General features: G+C 42.5%; 1 protein-coding gene across 12 annotated transcripts in view; it reads left to right on the top strand.

The window, feature by feature from the left end:
• The window catches only part of ptprfa (protein tyrosine phosphatase receptor type Fa), a 292,124-nt gene that overhangs the window by 195,168 nt on the left and 78,648 nt on the right, over positions 1-18,308 (top strand). For all 12 annotated transcript variants that reach the window (XM_068707781.1, XM_068707787.1, XM_068707783.1 and 9 more), the window contains 2 exons: positions 15,954-16,071; positions 17,320-17,901. In XM_068707781.1, coding sequence (XP_068563882.1) covers positions 15,954-16,071; positions 17,320-17,901 — 700 coding nt within the window. The remainder of the gene's footprint in view (positions 1-15,953; positions 16,072-17,319; positions 17,902-18,308) is intronic.

Below are 18,308 nucleotides of genomic sequence, written 5' to 3' on the forward strand. Positions count from 1 at the left end.
CACTATTTTATTAATAAGTCGGAGGCGACTGAGGCTCAGTGGTAGAGCGGGTCGTCCTTCAATCAGAGGACCGGCGGCCCTTGGATGTGTCTTTGGGCAGGACACTTAACCCCAAATTGCTCCTGTAGCCGTGCCTACCGTGTGTGAATGTTAGATAGTCCTGATGGACAGGTATCCCCTGTCATCAGTGTATGAATGGGTGTGAATGGGGGAACGATGACATGTAGTGTGAAAGCACTTTGAGTGTTCAGAAGACTAGAAAAGCGCTACAAGTCCATTTACCATTTAATAATAAGGCGATTAAAAGATTAATTTTACTCCAAAGATATATTGACCATTTCATTAAAAGTTTATTTTCCCTTTAAACACTTCAAATGGATTTTCTAAGGGAGCAGGCAGACTAATGTATGGCTTTATGAGTGTATTTAGCAGCTCCGAGGACAAAAGATTTAAAAAAAAACAAAAAACTGTGAGTTCATTTAAAATACACATTTTCAGCGTCTATGTCATCAATTACGCCGACTAATCGGGGAAGCGCTACACTGGCGTAGCGTATATACGTATAGTGTCTGCTGTGAGATCATTTGAAGGCGGCATTTGTAGCAATGTTGATAACTGACAACACAATACCATTACTCACTAAGTGTTTTGCTTCTTTGATATATTTCACCCATACTGTAGCTAGCCATAGCAAACAATGCCTCTTTGTTTTTTAATTGAATGTCAGACTGCGTCTCCGTTTCACAAGATGAAATGAAACAGACAAAGGGAGTCTGCCATTGATCCTGGGAGACGTTTGGATCCTTTGGCTTTGTCTCTGTCTTCTCGAGCTGGAGCTTTCTGCGCTGAAGGAGTGCTGCTGCTGAACTGTTTGTTCAGCCAGTGACACTCGCCAGTAGAACTGATCATCCTACGGACAGTTTGGTAGAAGGCTGCATTAAACACAGCTGGACCCTTTAGGCGTTCTATGATAAATTGATCCCATAGAAAACAACAAATGCCACAGAGTATGATGAGGTTACATAGCTACAGGAATATCATGCGCACGTTACAGAGAGTAATCCGCCTCATCTTTCATTGCTCTTGGATAAATCATAGATGTCTTATACTTTAGCTTTGTTATCAAGGTTCCTTATGTTCCTTTAGTGTTTTTATATAAGAATTGATTCTCAGTGGAGTGAAATAAAACCAGCCGGGATGACATTTGCGTCCTGTAGAATAAAGTAGCAGTGTGGAAACCTCCATCTGTTCGTCGTCTGGCACCTCTCAAAACTAGCTCGCCATCCAGGGGCTCCTGCTAGCCACATGCTACCAGCTCCCTCCACCTTCCCCGGCCCTTACATTACTCCACACAGACGTGACTGCACATGACATCCACTCACACTCTCAGTCAGAGTAAAATCTTGCAGACTCCACAAACTAAATTCCACTTCCCCCGACTCCTCCATTGTATTGGGGTGACAGCAGAAATGTCAGACGGATATCTCAGACCCTGAACGAATCAAACCCACCCTTGAAACAGAGTCCTACCTGCGGTGGTGTAAAGACAGTTTCTCCAAGGTCCAACGCATTCTGTTACTCTTTTGAATGGCAGAGGTGTCGGATCAAACAACTGTACTTCTACCTGTCGCTTGTTTTAATGAGCCTCTAATAGCAAGGCTCTGATGACCCTCTGAGTCACCCTCTGAGGGTCATCATTCATTCATTCATTCATTTATGAATGAATGAATGATGACCCTCTGAATCTGACCCTGTCTTGCAGAGAAGGAACACACTGTTGACCAGCTGCAGTGGTCCTGAGTCACTCCTTTTCCATTTCTCTACGGTCTACGGGAACTTTGATAGGCCGGATAGCAGTGAGACCAGTCATCGTGAGTTCAGAGGAATCCATCCTTGTAATGTACAAGTTCACCGACAGAGCCCGTGATACATCCAGGCGTGGAGCCCAGTAATGCATCAGTTACTGTATGAAATAATGATGGTTACTCAACTCTGGGGCCACTTACTCTCCCTGCCGCTTCAGATAATTCATCTTTTTTTATTTTTTTATTTAGAGCAGGAGCTGCACTTTGGCCAGGGAATGGAGCTGATTTTAACCTCGCCTGTTACATTGTTTATGATAACAGCTTTTATTTATTTCTTGTAAGAGGCTGAGAAGGCGAAAGCCCTTTGTCTTGTATTTCTGGTGAGTCAGCAAGGTCGGGAAGCAGAACACCAGTGCCCTGCGCCTCTGAATCACTGCTGCTAAAGCAGCCGCTCATGTGTTGGGAGTGAAATAGGGTGACTATTGTCCTTTGTCCTTTATCAGTAAAGCACAAACTTTATTCGCAATAAGGGTTCCTTAAAGGTAGAAGTAATTGTTATTTAAGCTGATCACAATGTATAATGGTTCCTCAAAGACCTTTATGGCTGTTTTAGCGTTGTTCTCTGTAGCTTAATGCTGAAATTGTTCCTCACAGACGACATAGAAGGCTTAAAGGTCGCGGCCAACACAAAAAGACAATTTAGTCCTTTTGGGCCAGGTCAGTGCAACAGTGGAACATTTGGCTGTTTTTTGTGAATGATTAAATAAGCACGCATGAAGGCGAGTTGTTCCTACGGCCAACACAAAACACTTGTCAGCCCCCAAATAATTCCTGGAGAAGCAAAAGGGCTCCAACAACTGATGGCGAAATGTCATGCTGACTTCACAGCAGTACAAACCCCTCATCAGCCCCCTCTGCATCTTTCTCTCTTCATCTTTGTTTGTCTCTTTCTCTCATTCTGCTCTGAGCACAACCTCGGGGATGAGCTCTGATGTCTAAAGAATAGATGAGAAACTGAAAATGTGATTTTCTTCTGCCCCAGATTACTGACTATGAATAGATCCCAGTGACAGAAGACACACGGAGCAAGTAACAGTACTCATTAGATACAGTCTCACAGATTTACTTTGTTACTTGTTAGTCAACTTTTGCTCGGCACATTGTAAACATTGATCCGTTATGTATCAAATTAAGTGGATTTTATTTGGCACTGGCATTATTAATAATATTAGATACATACCTATTCATGGACAGGTAATGAATCCTAGAAATATTTTTCAATTTGAAATGTTTAGAATGGTTGTAAATTAGGTTTAATGCAACAGTAGATACAATAGTACATCACTGTAAAGTATCATTTTAAACTCACTTTATAGGACTTATAGAATATTCCTTGTTATTCATATTGTGTATCTATATGTTTGTGAGCCAATGTTATAGGCGTACATCTGCAGAAAAATCAAAGGGCTTGGTGCTGATAAGTTAGTGAAGTCAGAAGGTATTCAGAGACTGACTAACATATTGTTGGTTTTAGTATTTTCATGTGATTTCTTGACAATAAGACAAGTATAGAATATTGCCAGAACTGGTGATCTTGGAAAACCAGTAAGTACTGTATGCTAGATTTTAAAAGCGATCCAATCCAATAAAAGTAGCTAGCAGCACTAGCTCCAAAAGTTTCTAAATCGAACAAGAAAGTCACAAAGTTGCCAACACTGACCCTTCAGGCCTGCCTCCAAAGCCACTCCCCCAGAATTATTATTATGTAGTCATCAACCAATATGGCTATGATCAGTACTCACAGTGACTCCGGTGATGAGCATGGGCAAAATACGAGCAGGTAGGTAAGCTGGCAGGTAGCCCGTCCAATCATTATTATCCAATCCAATCATTACATTCGAGTCATACGAAATGATGGGATGGGCTTATTACAGTCCTGCTACAGACACAGACACTGCCATTTTTATTTTTTCAGAGCATTTGATTCGTTGATTGCTGTAAGGATGTAATGAAAAGGTCAATGCAAATATCAAAAATGTTTTTGAAGATTACCACGCCTACCTTTGCCTGCTGCAGTGGTTTAACGTCTGTGATGTGGCGTTGGCACTGTCACCAATGACAACGTCACAGTATGTCAGTATCTCTTCGCCCATTTTCTGTGAGTAACGTTTACTTTTTCATACTGTTGATAATTTAGTATAGCAATATATGCATATCTAGCATTGCAGAATTTTAAATTGTCCAAAGCATGGTCCATTGGCTTCCATTCATTTCACTACAAGATAATAATGAGCTTGCAGGGAGATTTGGGCCTTGCTAATTGCACAGATACAATCACCCGTCTCAAGGAACTTCACGTTGTTTTTAATCTGTCGAGAAATGTATGGAAATAACTGCCTGACTAGAAGCCATGATGAATAAATTATATATAATATATATAGTTTAAAAGACTATGCAAGCCGTTAGAAAATGATTGGCCATAAAGTTAAGCAAACTGTAATAAATGGGCTAAAACATGCAGAAACACTTTATACTATATTCATAAAAATATTAAGGAATTTGTAATGATACACTCCAGTTAGACACTTTTTGACATTTTTTATTTGCTGCAGGGAACCCAGGAAATGTCATGTATTGGAAACATCAATTATTTTCCAACCCATTTCCCATAGTCATTGCACTGGATGGTTTTCACCCAACTGAAGGGGAAACTAGCCTTAAAAAGGATTGTGTTGAATGTTTCAGGTCATGAAGGCACCCAAAAGTTATTATGCTGCGTATTAGAAAAGCAAGAGAGGTTTCCCTCAGGGCAACAATGTGGGGCCATGATAATAATAAATTGCGATCAGACACTATGATGTTGATGCAGGAAAGTGACTTTGCTCTAGTGCAGCTATTCTAAACTCAGTGGACCGGAGAGGTCCTGCCAAATCTGTTTTGGCAATTTACAAAGCTAGTTATTTGTATATCTAAATCTGCTCAATAATTCACATCATTGAACAATAATTCAAACCAAGCATACTTTCAATGACTTGTTGGGTTTGAAAATCACAACGGCAATCGCGCCAACCATCGCGGCGGCAATCGCCGTGGCCACAGGCGTTATGTTTGCATATTCTTGTGAATGAGATATCTCGGGAACTCTTGAGGGATTTTCTTTAAATTTGGCACAAAGGTCCACCTGGAATCAAGGAGGAACTGATTACATTTCAAAGGTCACACCACAAAACACTTTTGTTGGTCATAAATCAAGAATTTATATGCTTATTATGTGAGGCATAAAACCACAAGGCGCTCAAATATATGTTTGTAATGTTTTTGTTTTGTTTCCTCATTTATTTGGGAAGGGGATCCTTTTTTTAATCTTTTTTTTTTTTACAATCGTGGTGGGCCTTAAGGTACAAAAAGGTAGAAGGACCCCTGCTCTAGTGCTAGTCCGTTCCCAGGTTTGATGACACTGGGTTGATGATACAGGTGAGTCAGCGGTTTGGGCTCCAGACCCTCTGGACGTGCTGAGTTGAAGCATGGGGGCCCCCTAGCAGACTATTTTTTATTTTATGTCTCTTTGCTGAGTCACTCAGCAGAGAACCCTCATCAGCATGGACCAGACTTGTCTCGTCAGGTGGCACTACGGAGAAGAGCCCCCATTATACACACCCATTACCTCCATTACCACATACAGTTTAAATCAACCCCCATCCTGGCAGCTCAGTCACTGATCACAGTGGTCATCCAGCATGCTGATAAACCCATAGAATGAAGTTGACTCTGTGTTTCTGACTCCTCTCCCCTGTCTGTCCTTTCCATCAGTGGACTGATGAGGACTCAACGGACTATGTGAGTAGCCACAGTGTGATGGGGTCACAGGGGTCACGGGGAGTGTGCTTTCTGTCATAACATTGTCCGTTCTCTGAGTGGGTACTAACAATTTCCCCTCCACCCGGTGTGGGTGTGCAGCGGCTCACTAAACAAGTCTTATTTACAGCTACAGTTACACTCAGGGAGGGATTATGAGCAAGATTTTGGATGTTGTTCGCCTTCAAATAAAGTGCTTCTCATAATCTGAATTGAACTGAACTGAACTGTGGGTTTGACCTTGGTTCATTCTCAGAACTCAGCATTTAATTATGGAGTGTACAGTGATATCATAACCAACAGTAATAGTGGCCCAAACTAAGAAGTTGGAATACACGGGAGAAAAGAATGAAGTACCACTGTAGTCAGTCTGCTATCAAGCTTCTACAGAAGTATGTAGGCGTCTAGCAGCCCTCTGTCTTCACTTTTATTCCTCATCCTTCTACCCTCAAGGCGGTTCCTAACACCGCCTCATTCTAGCTTCGTATCAGTAACTGGAAACCATTAGATTTCAAGAGAGCTGTCTATTCTCTTGATATTTCAGAAACACTGAGGGAATTTCTTCACATTCGGCACAATGTCCATTTAATCTCAAAAAATGAACTGTTAAAGAATTTGGTGATCAAAGGTCACTGTGACCTCACAAAACACATTTTTGGCCATAACTCAAGAATTCATATGCCAATTTTTTGACAATTTCACACAAATGTCTAACAGGATAAGATGATGAAGGGAGGACATTTTGGACAGACGTGGATATAAACTGCAACTTGACTGGTTGGCGGAGGCAAACAACCGTGAGGCGCTAATTCTAGTTTTTCACTCCCATGCCAAGCTTGTTTCTAGAGGGGTATTTGATGGTGTGACGGGCGGTTCATGTTTGTGCCTTTTAATGCCTTTGATGTGTGTAATAGGTGGGGGTGTCATGGTGTCATCCATTGTGCTTTGATATGAACCCAGACAGTGACACAAGACTTCATAGTGCAAGGTTTGCTGCTGAAGACCAGGATGACAACTGCGACAACTGATTACAGCGTGTGTGTGTGTGTGTGTGTGTGTGTGTGTGTGTGTGTGTGTCTGTGTCTGTGTGCGTCTTGACAGCCTCGGATCACAGCCTCACAGTCTCTGAGGAGCTGCGGCTATAAACGCTGTTTTGATTTTGTTCTGGAAGTTGGGGTTGTGGTTTTACTGTTGGCTTTACTGTCTGTTGGTGTTTGTCTGAGCTGGGGAATGATTATCTGTATGCCTGCCTTGGTACACAGAATATTACAGAACACACGTGTGTGGACATGGAAACTCTGCCGCAGTAATTGTAGGTTTGTTTTCTGGTACCTTCCATGTAGTAACGGCTGAGACTGCTTTTTGATTCTGCTGGAGTCCAGCTCCTGTTGGTTTATTCTTCAATAAAAGTCCACAGAGACCAGCAACGCATACAGCTTTTGTTTGCGAGCGTACAAATGTGTGCTGAGCATGAGAAGTACAGGGTCTGTGTCCCTGCTGCCTGCTTTATTACTTTTCTGCAATGCTGATCCGTTTTGCAACTCCATGAGCCGTCTCAGACTTAGCTAGAGGTCAGTGCTCATCTATAGTGCAAGGTTATTAATGAAGCATTACGTGAGTCGAAAATGATCCGTTTATTTATGCTGTAATTTTGTGGTGTTTTACGTTTAACGTTTGTTTATGTTATGTCCTATTTAGTGTCAGCCTTGGAAACATCTTGGCACTATAAAGAGAATATGTGTTCTCACTTTCATCCCTTGGATTCAATGAACTCAATTTACAGCCATAATTAACATGTGATCCATATCTGGATATCCTCTCTGGATCAGGAAAGAAACAGAAGTTGATGCTTGAGTAAGGGTTGTCAGGATTAAATGGTTTTACCGTAACAGCGGTTATAAAAGTCACGGTTCTATTACGGTAAGAATCGAAGAAGCTACGATATCTGTGGTGTCCTGATTCCAGCATTGAAACATGTTGTTTGTTTGCGCAGTGAAAACACTCGTGCGAGTCACGTAACATGTCTGCGTGTGACGGTTTTTGTGTGTGTGAGAGTCCTGCCATTAATCTAAAGCGTTGAGCTGAAGATCTGTAGAAAGGGAACCGACATTATCTGTCAAAAAGAGTCTTAAATCTGCAGCGTGGGAGCATTTTGGATATAGTAAAGGACCAGGGAGTCACAGTTTAACCATCATGGTGTGAGGTAAAGTTTTACTACCCATCCTCATCGGCCTAGATCGTTTGATAATGATACATGCGAACAACAAATCCGTGTTGTAATCGGCAGGAGGAGAGTGACGTTGACATCTAACAGCTGTTCTTAAAAAGTACGGAGCAGAGCCGTACCGCTCTGGTACTGAGGTTCCATTTAGTAACATAATGCTTCGCTCAAGCCCCATTCAGTAGAGAATAGAAAAGTTTATTTTAACATTATCATGATATGTTAAATGTAGTTTTTGGTGAGGAATTTGAATAAATTCAGTTGTTTGAAGGAGATGTTTTCACTGCAATATGCCAACACTAGCTCTAAACAGATTATAATACATCATTAAAACTACCAATGCAAGGAGTTTTTAATCAATAAAAACGCAATCGTTTATTTCCTGATCATTTGAATTGTGTGTTTTTATTCAAATCACCACTATAGATGACTTAAACAAAGTCAAAGGAAATAGTGATGATAATGACAATACATAGTTTTGTTCATTAGCTATAGGCCTATTAGAATTATTCAGATAAATAATCGTGAAAACCGTAAAACCGTGATATTTCCTCCGACAATAATCATATCATCAATATGCTGGAGTAAATGCATCCACAACACAAGGCAGTGGTCTGGCTCACATCGTCAGGCTCTAGAGCCCAGTGAGACACTCAGTGGAACGCTGCAGCATGCAGGAGGTACGAGCTAGCACTGGTGCTACGTGAGGCGCTACGGTTCAAAAACTCCTGATATTTAACAGAAAACGGTAATGACATTGGGTGCTTTTCCGCTCCGAGTTAATTTTTCTAAATTAAAGGCGAAAAACGCGAAGCGCTCATCGACGCAAAAGCGGCGCACAAATCGCTTCCCTCTCACTAAAAGCAATCACAAAAACCCGTCCCAGGCTGTTAGAACGTGCCCTGTCTGATCAGGGCCTTACTGGGAATCTAAAGTGCTCAATCTCTTCAATCCACACCGACCTTCGCTCAGCTTCTCTCCGTCCTCGGAACCAGCAGTTGTTTTCACCACGTAAGATCTAGAGATAACAAGAACAAAACCACATTTTTACTGAGCAGTGTCCCGCATTGCTTCCGTTGACCTGAGACACACCATGTGTGTCTTGACGAATCTGTCAGCTCTGCCTGTATAATTTGTTGGCAGAATCATTTTTATGAGAATTCTCATTCAAGTGCAAAACCCTCATGATCAGATGTCATTATCCAGATTATTATCCATTTTCCAGGGAGGGATGGGGTCATTGACTCCAACACAATAAAGTAAAAACACATTCTTCCATCATGGTCCCAGGGTGTTAAAAACTAAGACAGACAAAACTGGAGAACATGTTATGATAAGGTTACAAGGTTACGGTCTCAACGTGTTTTATTTGTCAATGTACAGCAGGGTTGCACCACAAAAATCAGATTGTAGTCCCATTTTGCTGCATAGGAAAAGTAAAAAGGGATATATTATGTGGAGGGTGGAGGCTGAGTTAAGGAGTCTTACAGCCAGAGGAAAGAAGCTGTTCTAAAGTCTGGTGGTTCGGCAGGAGATACTTCTGTATCTCTCTCCAGACGGCAGCAGGTGAACAGGTTGCGGCTGGGTGGGTTTTGTCGTTTAATATCCCTTTAGCTCAGCACAGGCTCCTCTTGTCACCAATATCACTGATACTCAATAGATGGGGGCCACTGACGTTCTGGGCGGTTTTAATCACCCGCTGTAGAGCCCTCCTGTCCTGTGCCATCCACATCCCATGACAGTTTGTAATGTTTCCAGTCCAGATGCTTTCGATTGCTTCTCTGTTAAAAGCTAACAAGAAGTTGGCACTGGAATTTTGCCTTCTTAAGTTTCCTTAAGAAATACAGCCATTTATGAGCTTTCTTCACCAGGATGGAGATGTGTGAGGACCACGTCAGGTTGTTTGAGATGCTGATTCCCAGGAACTTAAAGCTGTTAACTTGCTCCACCTCAGCTCCATTGATGTAGACAGGGGTGTGCCTCTTTGCCTACTTTTTTCATATCAACAATAAGCTCCTTGGTTTTACTGACGTTGTGCAGTAGGTTGTTCTCTGAGCACCACTCGGCAAGGTTGTTAATTTCCTCTATATGAAGTCTCAGTGTTGTTTGTAATCCTGCCAATGACAGTAGTGTCATTTGGGTAGCAGTCGTGGGTGTACAGCATGAACAGGATGGGGCTGAGCACACAGCCCTGGGGGGCTCCGGTGTTCAACACTAGAGTGGAGGAGGTTTGGCTGCCAATCTGAACTGCCCGGGGTCTGTTTGTCAGGAAGTCTAACGACAAGTTGCAGAGGGTGGTTCTCAAGCCCAGAGTGCTAAATTTATCAATCACTTTCATGGGGGAGATTGTGTCGAAGGCAGGCGGCAACCTCCGGTTCTGCCGAGTGAAGCCAAATCAAACGTGTCTTAAAACTTGACTCGGATTGCATGGAAGTCTTTGAGAAAATTATTCTACTTCTCATTTGATTCATTACCTCAGTAAACATGATGTTCATTTAGTAAATGATGGTCCATTTAGAGTCAAATAGACCATAAAGCAGGGTGTGCTTTAGGGTGGGCTTACTGTGATTGACAGGTTGCTGACGCTACCAGAGCCGTATACGACGTCTCTAAGTCACTCCTCATTCCAAATATGGTAAGATCTGAGATGACGATAGGACCACTACTGCTCTACTTCCGGAGCCCTTGCTCAGACCACACTGATTTACGAACTCAGCCTTCATTTTGGTCTCAACTACACACCTGTAAAGTTTCATGACTGCATCGTGCACGGCTGTGACTCTATCACAAGGACAGACAGACGCCTGATGACTCACACACAGGCTCACAAGGTGAAAACAACACCTGCGTCGCCGTCGCAGCTGGTAAACGTATCAAATTGAGCATCTTTAATACATATCATACATGAATACAAACTAACCCCCTGCATAAATGTCCACATCAAAATGCTAAAATATAACAGTAAGATAGTGTGACTCCTTTCCAGTTGAGGGCTCATGTAAATCTTCATCAATGACCCGTCACTGCAGACGAGCTCTGACCTGACCCCTTGACAAATTGATGTTTATTGGAAGGTGGTTTCTCCATGTGGCAGCAGTGGTAAAAAACAAGCTACTATGCACACTAATCCCTGTGTTATAGCCGTGCTGAGTATGGCCACAATTTATATTAACTCTGCCATCTGTCCACTTTTTCAGAGGAAGAAAAACACTGAATTGTTCAATTTTAATTCCTGTTTCTGCAGATCCTGGTATCTGTTCTGTATAGTTTCACATGTCCACAGGTTTAGAGTTGTCATCTTAATGGTCTGTTCATTACAAAGAGAAAGATCATTTTGAGGTATACATTTGCCCAGGTTCACAGATGTCCATCTTTGAGATGTTGGGATGCAACAAAGTTCCTCTAGATGATCCATAGAATTCTTTGTCAACAAGGACTACCTCTGTGACAGAAGGTAGTTCCAATCAAAACTACTAAAACCAAAACTGTTTGGCTCGATACCTTTAGAGTGTTAGTACTAGTGTGGGACAAGGAGGGGAAATGTAAAAACCAAAATAAATTGTACTTTGGTTGAACCATTCCTTTATTAAATCACAGCATCATGTCCGGTAAGTGGAACCGAGTCTCATTATCACTGCTTGTCCACACTGCTGCTCTTTTGATGACCAACTGTGACCGACTGTGGGCAGAGTCACGGTTCTTGGATCCATGTAGTGGTCTCTTCTCTCAGCTGCAAACTTTTATTCGAGCACATCATTTATTTTTCACAGCTTTGATATTGCCTTACATAACGTTTCATCATTTTGATGAGTGAACAGCTCACTAGCAAGTAGCTAATTATGAGTTAGAATTAATGGTAAATAAACATGGTGAAATTATTTTAAGTAGGATGGGTGCAATCCTTCTTTTAGGAATATTGTTTGAGAGTATTTTTTAAAGTTCATTAGAGGTTGGACAGAACTAGATGCTCTGAAATTTGAAAAAAAATCACACTATGGGGTAACAAGGGAATGTGAAAATCTGATCCTGATGCTGTCGTGATTAATTGCATTGTTATGCGTAAAGTTCAATAATGAATTCAAAAGTAGTGTATTGCGCACTTTTATTTTAAAAGTACTGCTATATGAACAAAAGTGCAATAACATTTGGTTTGCAAACACTTTAAACAAATAAGGTGCTTAACAGCAGTATTCCCTTTACACAGTAGCAGTTATATTTCTTGCACTATCTGTGCTAAATGTGCTGACTTTATTTGAAACGTTCCACTGCTGTGCAACATGAATAAAATGTGAATGCAGCTCCCAGTGTTCATCAATATAGTGCACTGTAACTCCGAGGTCATTATGGTTACCCAGCGATGTCCAGTAGTCTCCAGTGAGAGCAACAGCTGGTGCACGTTGTAACACCTTCGCTTTTGTAGTCCTCTCCTTTTCATACAACTCGTGTATTCTTCTTGTGATGGTGCGTCTTGAGGGAGGCTCATATGTGCCGTCATTCATTGCGATCCTAAGAACGTTCCTCAGACCGACATCTTCCACAATATTAATCGGCCTGCAGTTTGTAGCTATCCACTTCACTGTGGTATTTGTTAGCTTGTCTTTCTTTTGTTTATCTATACTTCTCCCACACGCTGCATCCAACGTAGTCTGCCGAAGCCTCCCTCCACTGTTTGTTTGTTTGGGTGATTTGCTGGCATCAATTGTGTGTATTGCATTTTTTTTTAAACTGCGTTAATGCACGATAAAACAGTTGTCGGCGTTAATTAATTGATGCGTTAAGTTGCCCAGCATTAGTTTTTTTATGTTCTGTCAGAACCTTTTTAGAACTGTGATTTTAAATCCCAATCAAAAAACCTTTACAGTCAAAAAGTAGGTTGTTTTCAAGAAAAAGAAAGCTCAGTTCACCCAAATAACAAAACAACATGTTTTTTCACTTACCTGTGGTGGTATGTCTCCGTCAAGATGGTTTTGGTTTTATTTGTCCAGGATATATCTGTCTCTTGAGATTTCTGCCTCCCCTTTAATACAATGGAAGTGTTTCATTGATTGTTCTTGCAGCATTGGAAAAAGTACATGAAAACAACTCAACAGCATCATCTCTTTCCAGAGACAGTGTCCCTGTTTAATCTGGATGATCCACATAACACACTGCAAAAGGAGGAACCGAAGGAATAGTCCCTCGAATGAATTGTCACTGTGTTTTGGAGAGATGGCTGTTGAATGTTTTACCTCTCTGCGTGGACAGGGCCAGGGCTAAGACTCTTTTTATTTTAAGTGGGTTTTAGTGTTTCAAAAAACCTTCATTCACACACTAATTGTGGTGGGAAAATTGTGTGAAGCAACCCAGACCAGACTTAAGGCCCTTGATCAAAGGTTAATCAGTTTTGCAGAATTTAAAAGTTATTAGCTAAGGCTCCCTGGCTGCAATCAAATTAAATGAAACCTTAAATTACCCCCCCCCCCCCCCCCCCCCCCCCCCCCCCCCCCCGATAATGGTTGAAAAGGAAGGGAGGTGGAGGACAGCGGCATTTGATGTTTGACACACAGGAAGTCACTGCTGATTGATTGGCTTCCGTTAAACTAGACATTCACCTCCTTAATGTAAAATGTTTCATCTGTTCAGTCCTTGGGAATTCATCCCCACAGACTCCGGCTTGCTGTGCGTAAAAAAAAAACCCAGATGAAAGACCAACTATATATTTTTTTTTTTCGTTCTCTTCTCCAATTGCATGAAAGTCTCTGGCAGCAAAAGTGAAAAGGAATACCACCAGATTAAAATAATGAGGGTTTAGAGGTCCTCGGTAGCTTCACATGAGTCACATTTCCCTCTTATCTTTCACCTTCTTAGCCCCGCCGAGAAGACAGGAAGGAGGGAGGGATGCATCTTAACTCTTTAGGCCCCAGCTGAATTCTGCCCTGTGCATGTCTCCTTGTTAATGCACAGAAGAACCTTTTTAAACATCCTGTGATAGATATAAAATTGCCAGGCATGAAATAATAATTAGAGCGTTGGTTGTCGCTGGAACCCCTGACTGCTCTGGCAGGGCCTTGCTAATTTGCACTGTCATCTCCGTGGATGGCACGGCAAGCCCGAGGCTGTAGGCGGAGGCGCCAGTCTGATGGTGGGGGGGATATAACCTGCTGGGTGTTCTCTGCTGGAACTATCATCCCGCACCCACACCTCCGCCACCATCCCGCTGCCATTTCTCTCTCATCACAAGCTGCTTTATCTCTGCAGCTCCTCTCCACTCATCACTCAGGAGCACCACTAGAAAGGGTTCCTCTGCTATCTGAGAGGACTGGGCCTTTTCCAAAGGTTTTTAATGGACTCCCAGCAGCTGACAGAATGCATGTTGTTGTATTAACAAGGCGTGTCTGAGCAGCGGAGCAGCATGTATGAACGTGTGCTCTGTGATGTGTGTGGGCAGGCGTTTTCTTGAGGGGACATATCGAGTTTGATGTGCATCTGAGAGTCTCTTGTTTTTGCTGTTTTTTGGCCTTTGAGCCTTCAATACTGTCATATAGTGCATGCGTGTGTGTGTGTGTCATATGGGAATGAGAAACATGAAATGATCAGTTTATTAGATAAAATGCAATATCTGAGTAAAGCATAGAACTGGGACCTAGTTTATGCAGTCAGCTGAGGCTGAAGGCGGTTTCTGACCAAACGGTTCTGGGGAGAACTCTCTAACATCAAGGGCTTTTTTTCTTAATGCTTTCCCCTGCTAATAGGAACGCTGAAGTGACGTTAGCTCGCCAGCTCCGCTGATCTCACACATCTCCAGCGAGTTCGCTACATAAGCTACATAAGCTACAAGCTCTCTTAGCTTTATCATTTGTAATATAATAAGAATAAAACAAATACAAAATAAAAACAACTCTGTTACTTGACACAATCATATGAACACAAGCAAAAATAGGCGTCATGATACCTTTTTTAATTTCAGTTCAAATCGACTTCTTTGGATCAATGGGTGTGTTTTGTGCTACTAGGTTAACTCGCTGAGCAGCGTTTCTCACCCGTTCTTTGCTCAGTGGGTGTGTGCTAATAAACAAGTTAACTTCTGGACTTTACTGTTGGTTTATTTGTCCTTGTTTTCTTCCATTTCTGTACACTTATGACATACATGGTTCCTCTTGTGTTGGGTAAGGTCTCCTCTAAAATTAGAAAAAGCTCTGCAAGCTTGTTCTGAGGACTATGATCGTTCCTTGAAACTATGAAAAAGGTCTTCCGATCTAAAAAACACCTTAAGGCTGCTGCTACTTTCACAACACCCCCCCTCTCACTGCAGTGTAGATCCAGTGGACCCTGTGCATTGTGGCGCTGGCCATGAGTGCAGAAAAAAGCTATGCTGTCACTCTTAATCAACGCCGTACATATTCTACATTCATAAAACAATCTGTTTCAAATTAATCGGCTGACTGAAATTTCATTCATTTCAGTTATTTAATTTGAAGAACAACACACATTAATCATCACTTCTGTAAAAGTGCCAGTGTTAGTCAGCAGGCTAATTACCAACTGCAGTTCTTTGACGTTAATGTGATCTTGTTTCAAAACCAATGAGGGGATGTTTCAAATTTACAGACAAATAACATTGTACCTACCAACTTACAGTAAGGAGACAGCAAAGTGTTGTAAACATACCTCCAGGTTAGTCAAACTTCTTTTAAAGACAAACTTTATTTTAACTTTGTAAATTGACTGTCCTTTAGGTAAAAATCCGTCACAGTTTATAGACGCACTACAGCTTTCGCACCATCCAACAGTCAAGGACCAGGAACCGTCTTTGAGGATTTCTAACTAAATGCACTCCAGCTTTACATTCATGACCCTCGCTTGACTTTTTCCTCAAAGAACAGTTTAAAAAGTGTTGGAAATGCATTTTGTCACTTAGCTTGTCTCATTTGCCTTGTAAAGTGTACTGGCTGACAGCACAGCAATGCAACCGAGGCCATTGTCTCAACCTGAATGTTGCCTCTCTCCCTCCGTCTCCATTCCTCTCTGTGTCCCTCCCTCCCTCCCTCCCTCTCTCCTCCTCTTCTTCTTCTCTGTGTCTCTCGACCACACAGGAGGCCATTGTGACGGGTCTGCTGCCAGAGACAACCTACTCTGTGACTGTGGCTGCGTATACCACCAAGGGGGATGGAGCTCGCAGCAAGGCCAAGGTGGTCACCACCACAGGAGCAGGTGTGTTCACCACATCCCCCCCCCCCCCCCCATCTTCACGGTTTACTGTTTCTACCGCCGCTATTGTTATGGTTTGATGAGGTTTAGAAAAAAAAAGTACTTAACAACAACTCTGTTGAGGTAAGGGAACCTTTTTCATCATGCTTTAAAGTAGTGTTGTATTCTCGAATGTGGATTAGTGTGAGGAGTGCCTACGGGTTGCATGTTCCTTTGTCGTCTCTGACTGGTCTGGTCTTGGTCTTGGTCTTGGTTTTAATACACTCTGGTCTTGGTCATGACTTGGTCTCGGTGTAGGTGCTCTTTAATACAACACTGCTTTAAAGGTTATAGTTATGTTGAAGAGAGGTTTTTTTTATTTCTTTATTTGAATTGCTAGCCATTTGTTTTATTGTTTATGATAACATTATACTCAGCTAAGTAATTGCAGAGATCTTGGAAGGCAGCCAACTAGCTAAAAATAGATCCAACAGGGCAACAAGCATGAGGGGCAGGTTGTAAACAAACCTCAAACTTATTTTGAAGAGGACAAAATATGGAGAATGTTAAAATTACGCCTCCAAATGAATCAAGGTTACAGGCCAAATTTCAGGTTAACTTTAACTTACTGTACTTGCCTTAGTTGTTGCCACACACTTTGTTACCGTGCAATGAGGGATTGTTTCCGACATACTGGGTATGTTAACTTTTGACTTGTCCGAGAGCTAATCTCTCCATGCGTTTGATCGTCTGACTGCTCCTGCATGTTGCCCCATGTTCTTAGAGGAGTCATGTTTCATAACCTTGTAATTATGACATCTTTTTAAACTAGTTCCCATTTCCTCCACTGGGTAGCAAGTGACATGGGACGCCGATGTGTTAAAAGGTCAGTGTGTAAGATTTGGCGGCATCTAGTGGCGAGGTTGTGGATTACAACCAACTGAAACTTCTCTAGTGTACTAAGCATGTAGGACACTACGGTGGCCAACGCAAAACGCAAACGGCTCTCGCTAGAGCCAGTGCTTGGTTTGTCCGTTCTTGGCTGCTGTAGAAACATGATGGTGAAGTAGACTCATTCGAAGCTCACCAAAACACAACGACTCTTAGTTTCAGGTGATTATACACTAATGAATACGTAGTTATGAATATTATATCAATGCTGCCAATAGATCCCACAAAATGCTACACACTGTACCTTTAAGAGTTATTTTAGTGTACATTTATTGAAGGGAGACGTCTTGAGTGTAATCAAGGTATGGGAATGTCTCCCAGTTCCTGGCAAGCCCACTATGATGATCAGCACCACCATAGGGAACACTGCCCTGATCCAGTGGCAGCCTCCCAAGGAGATGGTCGGGGAACACGTGGGATACCAGCTGCAGTACAAGAGAGCAGAGGAGGAGGCTTTCACCATCAAAGACTTCAGGAAGGCAGACGATCATTTCACAGTGACCGGCCTCCACAAGGGAGCCACCTACATCTTCAAACTGTGCGGCAAAAACCGAGCAGGCAACGGGGAGGAATACGTGAAGGAGATCAGCACCCCCGAGGACGTCCCCAGCAGCTATCCCCAGAACCTGAGCGTGGTCGGTCTGACCGCCACCTCCACCAACCTGGCCTGGGAGCCCCCTCCTCTGGCCGAGAGGAACGGGAAGATTGTCAAGTACGCGGTGGTGTACCGAGATATCAATAGCCAGCACAACAACACCAACAGCACCACAGAAACGCAGATGACGGTCCAAGGCTTGCAGCCAGACACAACCTACGACATCAGAGTCCAAGCCTTCACCAGCAAGGGGGGAGGGCCCATCAGCCCCAGCATTCAGAGTCGGACCATGTCCACCTCCATGCCAGGTGAGAACCACAGGCTACCTCAGCACTCCGTATATTACTCCATCATTTGGACATTTAGGGCTCTATTGTCCTGAAAATTTCAAATGCATGTTTTTGAAATGTTGGTGACCACAAGTGCAGCTCAGCGCAATGTGGAGGAAAGGCTGAATACTTTATTAGTTTTTTAGTACTTTATTAGTAGGAGGAACACAGAATCAGAAGGGGGAGTCAGGTGAGCTTCAGTACTGACCATAATGAGCTCCCTTCTTCCCCTTCAAAAGCAGCAACAGTTGAAAGGCTGAGGTGACAGGAAACACCTGAAATTCCCCCGAAAAAAACCCACAGACAAATATTAAAACAAATATGCTGTTAGTGGCGGAACAAACAAGCAGCTGATGTATATCGGCGCAGTATCGGTATCAATATCA

The sequence above is a fragment of the Cebidichthys violaceus genome, unplaced genomic scaffold (assembly GCF_023349555.1).
Source record: "Cebidichthys violaceus isolate CVI_PGR_0920_01 unplaced genomic scaffold, fCebVio1.0.p SCAF_13, whole genome shotgun sequence".
Classification (NCBI taxonomy): domain Eukaryota; kingdom Metazoa; phylum Chordata; class Actinopteri; order Perciformes; family Stichaeidae; genus Cebidichthys; species Cebidichthys violaceus.